General features: G+C 34.9%; 1 protein-coding gene across 1 annotated transcript; it reads right to left on the bottom strand.

Moving 5' to 3' along the window:
• Nucleotides 1–1,096: 1,096 nt before the first annotated feature.
• LOC308415150 (large ribosomal subunit protein eL42-like) lies at nucleotides 1,097–6,212 on the bottom strand (the record flags this gene model as incomplete). The annotated part of the gene is made up of 2 exons (XM_080910199.1): nucleotides 1,097–1,489; nucleotides 6,171–6,212. The coding sequence occupies 2 exons, from the start codon at nucleotides 6,210–6,212 to the stop codon at nucleotides 1,097–1,099; spliced, it is 435 nt and encodes a 144-aa protein (XP_080766325.1).
• Nucleotides 6,213–8,057: the final 1,845 nt, after the last annotated feature.

Here is an 8,057-nt window from a genome sequence, read left to right as displayed (position 1 = left end):
AAACACCCTTTCCTGGAAATGACATGCCTATCACACTCATGAACATACAGAGTTTATGGCTATTTGCATAAAATGAAGGCAGCTAAAATCTCCCCATAGATAGGCAAAGTGATTTCCTAGCCCGGAACCTCATTACAAAGCTACTGGTAGTTGCTTGTTTGAGGAGAAAAAAAGTAGTCTTTGTACCACCTTGGTGTGATTGACATTTCTTTTCTTTTCTTTTTTTCTTTTTTTGTATTTTCTAGTTGAGATTCTGATTTTATTCTTTTTTTTCTCTTTTGTTTTCTCTCCTTTTTTTATATGACAGATTCTTAGGTCTAACAGATTTTAATTTTATTCTAGGTAGATTTGGGTGTCCTCTTAACCTTAGGTGGTCAGATGTGTACTGAGGTTTTATTTTGGGTTTAGTTAATAGGCTTGTGGTGATGTGTGCTAAGTGATAGGAATACTTTTGTCTCCAAGAAATTTTCTGCTGCATATTGGAGAAGTTTTAGATTGAATACTGTATTTATGATCAAAAGTATTCAACTGTATTTTGAAAAAGAATGCAGAATATCCCATGAGAATATCTGCTTAACTAATGTCTGTGATCATATATGAGACATATAAGTACTTTAATTTAGCTCTTGAATACCCACATATATCTTCAACTTGAGGCTGAGATAACAAAGAGGTATGCCACCAGTGATTTTGTACTTAATCATTTCTCTTATAATGTTGCTGGGAAGAGCTAGAACAATGTTGCATTTCAGTCACTGGTAATTAAGTAGAGTCATTGAACTTCAGAAGTATTTCTCTGTATACTTTATCCCATATTCCAAGATAGCTAGAACTTTTTTCTTCAATCCATCTGGAAAAAAAGGAAGACATTCTGATGAAGATTCAGAACTATATGAGGAAGACCTGATGAACATTTTGATAAGATAGTCACAGTGACTCAAATAGTTGTACTTCTTTGGGAAAACATGTGTGGAGGAACACCTTCCACAATACAGCTAAAACATCTGGAATCCAGCTTAAGTTCTTTTTTTTTTTTTTTTTTTTTTTTTTTGAGGGTGAAAGGTCAAAATTTTATTGTCTTCATAATAAAATCAGCTCAGAACTGGATCACTTGACCCTTTCTCTTCTTGTCACCTCCCAGTTCAAAATGCTTGCATCTCTTAATAGCCAGCATCCTCTTAGATCTGCAGTTAGGTTCAACGCACTCTAGCCTCAGCACGATCTTCTTTGTAGTTTTAGCCTTTTTGCGGAAAATGGGCTTAGTCTGCCCACCATAGCCACTCTGTTTCCTGTCATAACGGCGCTTTCCCTGGGCATACAAAGAGTCCTTGCTCTTCTTGTACTGTGTCACCTTGTGGGGTTGGTGCTTCCCACATTTCTTGCAGAACCTCCGGCAGGTCTTAGGAACGTTCACATCAAGGTCACGCCAGAGCCCAGATGTACCCTGCAATGGTACTGTACACGCTGGGTACAAAGATAAAGCTGGATGCTACCAATGCCCAACAGATGATCATACCCTAATATACAATAGCTTGTTGCACCAACTGTTTCAAATGTATTGAACATTCAGAAACTTTGTAGGAGAAGGGGGAGAGTCACTTAATTTTTAAAATTCAACAGCAAAAGATTAAACCAAAAATTTTGTTTCAATAGCCATGGTCTATTTATTCAATTCCTATGACAAGAATTGAAGTTCAAATCTGTCTTTAAAAGATTTCTAGTGAATATATATGTATCTTATAAATTTATCCTATTCAAAGAATGAGTGATTCAAAAGGGAAATGCCTTTTTTAACGCAAATAGATTTTCCCAGTGTTCGTGAAAATAGGATGGCAAGATAAATACGTGAAAATATAAAAACAAATGAATATGACTAATTTAAACAGAATAGCTACAAAATTATGATAAGTTAGCAACAGTTATCAATAAATAGAAATGAATTGTGACCAAACAGGTGAAAACTTGTTAAGGAGAGATTAGATCCAAAGAAATTATATGACTTTATCTGAGACAGCAAATAAACCTATCCTGTTTGGTATATGAGTTCAAATTTTGTCTAAACTTTGTAGGGTATAATAAAATAGAGAATATTGCTCTTCTCATAAATAATGTATGATATTTTATGTTACTTGTGTAATGTATAACATTAATTTTAAATATAAATATATTTCATGGTTTTTAAAATAAGTACAATTTTCTATGCCATAAGTTAAATAATGAACAGTATAATAAATAATATATATTGAACATTTTCTATACATAATTAAAAACATAAGGTATTGAAAATGCTTCAATCAATTCCAATGCCTCAGATTCACAATGAGATACTGAAAGTTCTGACTATTTGATAAGTTCATCAATAGTAATAACATTAGAGAAAGAAAATATTCAGGTTATTGATCATTATCTTGACAAAGAGCTATAAAAGAAACCACGGAGAAAACTTTATTGTCCAGATAGTGGAAAACATTTCTTAAATATGCCACAGAAAGCTTACATTAAAGCAAAATATAAATGATATTAAGTTATGAACATTAAAAATCTGCTTTTTAAAACTTTGCGGTAGAAAAATAAAAGTTTTAGTTTCTACAATTACAGCATAAACAGTTGAGAACTATTTTGTTGTTATATACAAATAATTTTATTATAGCAATAAAAAGACTATGAACACCAACATCAAAACTGAAAACAAAAACTGAATAGATGTTTCACCAAAGTAAAGCATCATGTTAGATAGGAAAATATAAAGGTTGTTAAGCATCATTATTACATAAAGACAAATTATAAAGGTTAAAACAAATAAAACATGATAGTATTACATTTATATATTTTGATTTGGATTGCCCCATCACTAAAAATTTTGATCATATTTTGATGTTCTTTATTGTAATTTTTCTTCAGAAAGATGGACATCCATTCACAAATAAATTTATTAGATAATATGTTTTAATTTTGAATTTTATGTACTTTTAATATATATTAATATATTTTAATATATATTCATTGAAATATATGCATAGCAATGATTTTCTTTTTTTCTTAGGTGCTCTGTATTTACATTTGACATGCTATCCCCTTTCCCCCGCCACACTCCCATCTCCCTTCCCCCTCCATTTGCCTTCACAAAAGTGCACTTCCTCCTGATCACCTTCTCCAGCCTTGTCATTCCACTACATTGGGAAAACAAGCCCTCTCTGGAACAAAAGTCTCTTCTCACACTGATGGCAGACACTGCTATCTTCAGCTACATATGCAACTGGAGCAATAGTTCTCTCCAAGTGTGCACAAACATTTCTGTTTTACTCCATGGGAATTTTGGAGGGTTTGGTTGGTTGATAATGTTGCTCTTCTCATGTGGTTGCAACCCCTTTCAGCCCCTTAGGTTCTTTCTTTACCAACCTCATTGGGATCCCCAAGATCAGAACAATGGTTAGCTACAAGTATGTTCACCTATATCTATATGACTCTAGCATAGTTCCTGAGGAGGAATCTCTTGTCTGGTTCCTGCCTATAAGGACTTTTGGGGGTTAGCTATAGTGCTTGGATTTGGTGTCTACATATGTGGAAGATCCCAAGGTGAGGCAGCTTCTGAGTACTCTTTTCTTCAATCCCCGCTCTTCTCTTTAACCTTGCATTTCCTCCCATGAGAGTTTTGTTCTCTTTACTAAGGACTGAGGCATCACCATTTTGGCCTTCCTTCTTTTTGAGCTTCCTAATATCTGTGAATTGTTTCTTGGATATTCATAGCTTTCTGGGGCTAGTATCTGCTTATAAGTGAGTGTATACCTTGTATATTTTACTGGATTACCTCACTCAGGATGATAGTCTCTAGTTCCATCCATTTGCCTAAGAATTTCATAAAGTCATTGTTTTTAATAGCTGAGTAGTACTCCACTGTGTAAATATAGCACATTTTCTGTATTCATTTATCTGTTGATGGGTATCTGTGTTCTTTCTAGCTTCTGTATATTTTAAATAAGATTGCTATAAACATGGTGAGCATGTGTCTTTGTTATATGTTGGAGCATCATTGGGGTATATGCCCAGGAGTGGAATAACTGGGTTTTTGGGTAGTACTTTGTCCAATTTTCTGAGAAAACGAAAGACAGATTTCCAGAGTGGTTGTACTAGCTTACAACCTTACCAACAGTTGAGGATAGTTGCTCTTTCTCACATCCTCACCAGCATCTGCTGTCACCTTAGTTTTTGATATTAGCTATTCTGACAGGTGTGAGGTAGAATCTTAGGGTTGTTTCGATTTGCATTTTCCTGATGACTATCGATGTTGAACATTTCTTTAGGTGCTTCTCAGCCATTAGATACTCCTCAGCTGGAAATTCTTTCTTTAGCTCTGTAACCTATTTTTAGTAGGATTATTTGATTCTTTATAGTCTAGTTTCCTGAGTTCTTTGTATATATTGGATACAAGCCCTCTATCAAATGTAGAATTTTTAAAGATTCTATCCCAATATGTTGGCTGCTGCTTTGTCTTCTCAACAGTGTCCTTAGCATTACAGAAGCTTTGCAATTTCATGAGGTCCCATTTGTTGATTTTTGATCTTAGAGTATAAGCCATTGGTGTTCTGTTCAGGAATTTTTCCACTGTGATTATGTGTTCTAAGCTCTTCCTTACTTTCTCTTCTAATAGTTTCAGTGTACCTGGTTTTATGTAGAGATAGGAAAGAATCAATTTGCATTCTTCTGTATGCTGAATGCCAATATATTGGGATAGAATCTATCTTTGTTTGGTTTGATATATGCTTTGAATTTTATTAGAATTTCTTTTACAAATGTGGGTACCCTTGTATTTGGAACGTAGATGTTCATGATTGAGAGTTCATCTTGATAACTTTTTCTGGTGATGAGTAAAAACTGTCCTTCCTTATCTTTTTTGATAACTTTTGGTTAAAAATCTATTTTATTTAATTTTAGAATAGCTACTGCAGCTTGTTTCCTGGGACCAGTTTTGGAAGCCTTTTTTCTCATCCTTTAACCCTGAGGTAATGTTTGTCTTTGTCTCTGAGATGAGTTTCCTGTATGCAGCAAAATGCTGAATCCTTTTTTATGTATTCAGTCTGATAGGCTATGTCTTTTTGGGGGGAATTGAGTCCATTGATGTTAAAAGTAATTATGGAATCGTGATTTTTGTTTCCTGTTAATTTTGTTGTTAGAGGTAGACTTAAGTTTGTGTGCTTTCCTTCTTTTGGTTTCCTTGTGTGAAGGTATTTTTGCTTTTCTTTGGGTATAGTTTACTTCCTTGTGTTGAATTTTTCCATCTATCATGCTTTGTAGGACTGGATTCGTGGTCAGATATTGTGTAAATTTACTTTTGTCCTGGAATATCTTGTTTTCTCCACCTATGGTGATCGAGAGTTTTGCTGAATATAATATCCTGGGTTTGCATATCTGTTCTCTTAGGGTCTATATGATATCTGTCCAGGATCTTCTAGCTTTCATATTGTCTGTTGAGAAATATAGTGTAATTCTGATTGGTCTGTCTTTATGTGTTACTTGTCCTTTTTCCCTTACAGCTTTTAGGATTTTTTCTTTGTTTCAAATATACAACATTATTATTATTATTATGTGTCAGGAGGAGTTTCTTTTTTGGTCGAATTTATTTGGTGTTCTTTAGGATCCCTGTATGTTCATGGACATCTTGTTAATAAAGCAGGCGAGTTTTCTTTTATGATTTTGTAGAAGATATTTACTGTGCCTTTTAGTTGATATTCTTTGCCCTGCCTTAGGTTTGGTCTATTCATTTTGTCCTGGATCTGGACATTTTGGGTTAGGAGCTTTTTGGTTTATGCATCTTCTTAGTTTTGTCTATGTTTTTTGTGTTGCCTCTGGCCCCTGAGATCCTGTCTTCTGTATAATTTGTAGTCTGTTGGTGATGCTTGCATCTGTGTTGTGATTCCGGATTTCTTTTCTTTTCTTTTCTATTTTTTTTTAAATTTTTTTGGTTTCCATCTCTGGGGCTGTCTTGTGTGTGTGTGTGTGTGTGTGTGTGTGTGTGTGTGTGTGTATGTATGTTCTCCATTGTTGCTATTTCTGTTTTCAATTCCTTTTTCTCTATAATTGTGATTAAGGGAGTTATTTAGATATCCATCATCATCATGAAGCATAATTTCTAGTCTATGTGTTGTTTGTCTGTTGATTTAGCAATCCATTACTTGCTGTGGTTTTTGATGTTGCCACGTTGTCTTGGTTTCCATTGTCTAGTTTCTTTAGCTTTCCTCTTGCCATCCTGTTGTCTGTGATTAGAGGTGATCTTGTTTTCACTAACTAGAGTCTGTCTCTCATGTGAATCTGAGGGCCTGAAGGCCCAGTAAGAAAACTGCCTCTGAGTGGTTGTCTGTTTTTTTTTTTTTTTTTTTTTTTTTTTGCAAGTAGTGAGTTCTGATTGCAGTCACATTTTTTCCTCCATGGGACGAGGTGGAAGAGCTCATGCAATGCTTCTCTGGGATCTCAGCCATGTGCAGGCAGGTCCTGAATCTTGATGGTGATCATTTTGCCCTCTTGCTGGGTCAGAAAGGCACAATGATTTTCTGTGTACAGTTTCCCCTTGCTGTTTGTTTCCCCTACTGTACTGTTTTTACTTTTATATAGTTTTATTCATGAGTTATTATTTCCTGAATTATTTGAATTCTTTTGTGGAAGTCTCTTCAGAGTTAGGTGCTGTGTTTTCTTCATTCATGGAGGCCAGACTGGGAAGTCCTCTGCTCTATATGTGCTTGGGGTTACAAACCAGCTTGTATATGCTGCGTGCTTGAATACCTGGATAGAATTCACAGAATTCAAGAAGGTTAACAAACAGAAGGGCTCAAGTGAGGTTGCTTATAGCCCACTTGGGAGAGAGAAGATAATCATATGAGGCAGAAGGAGGGAGATAACTGAGTGGGAGAGGGGAGGGCAAGGGGAAAAGTGGAATAGGGTCAGGTGGGGGGTTAGACAGGAGAGAAGCAATGAGGGCTAGTAGAATGAGTAGAAATATGCGATCTCTGGGAGTGGAAGGTGGGGAACCCTCTAAAATGTACCACAGACCTTTTAGGTAAGAGACTTATGGGACTGAAATGCAGGGACTTGAGATGAAATGCTGAAGAGTTGGGAGAGGGAATGTGTAGGGTCCACCTCCAGTAGAATGATAGGACATCATGTGGAGGGATGTGGTTGCCATTCTACAGTAAGAAATTCTGACCCAAAATTTTTCTTGTCTAAAAAAATATATATTTATTTTAATTAACCTTTTTTTAAACAACTTTATTTTACAAAACAAAGATAAATGTACAGATTTTAAACATTTTTTGCTTAAAATTATACATTTTTGTCTGTACTGTTTTTTCAGATTTTAAAGTAATTTTTACATAAAACTATATGAATATATCTTTTAGTCAGTACTTGATTTTTTCAAAGCCTTGACAGTATGCATTGAAAACCTAATAGTTACAATGAGTGTAAAGTACATGCAAAACAAAACGCAACATGGAAATAGTCGAAGTCTTCTTGTTTTGTAAATATTTTTTTTGTTTTGTTTTGTTTTCTTTATTTCTTGGACTTCATACAGTCTGTGAGTTGTTTCTGGGGGAGTGCAAGCCTCTGGGGTTAGCATCCCACTATCAGTGACTGCATATTATGTCTGTTCTTTTGTGACTGGGTTTTTTTCTGTCCTTTGCTTTTAGATCCCCCCCCAATATTATCAAAGTTTCTAAGATAGACTTTGTGCAAATTAAATACTTATGCTAACAATGCATTAACTTTTCAAAACTAGAAACCTGGTGGTTCTCAAGAAACCACTGTTTTGCAGTAATATTTCTGTGTTGTTGTCTACCAGTGTTAAAGTCATGAAGTGTCATAGATCCACACAGGTTTTAGGTTATGGAAATATAGGAAGCTGGCTATATGATTCTACATGTTGTTGAACAGTTTTTCTATCATTTCCCTGAAGAGGCTCTCTATTTCCTTTGTAAATTTCACAATTATGTTACTAATCAAGTTTATTTCTAATAATGTCCATTTCTATGTACTCTATCTATTCCATTACATTGCAGCCCATTCCATTC

Source organism: Micromys minutus (assembly GCF_963924665.1).
Source record: "Micromys minutus genome assembly, chromosome: X".
Taxonomy (NCBI): domain Eukaryota; kingdom Metazoa; phylum Chordata; class Mammalia; order Rodentia; family Muridae; genus Micromys; species Micromys minutus.
This window is presented reverse-complemented; position numbering and strand designations above follow the sequence as displayed.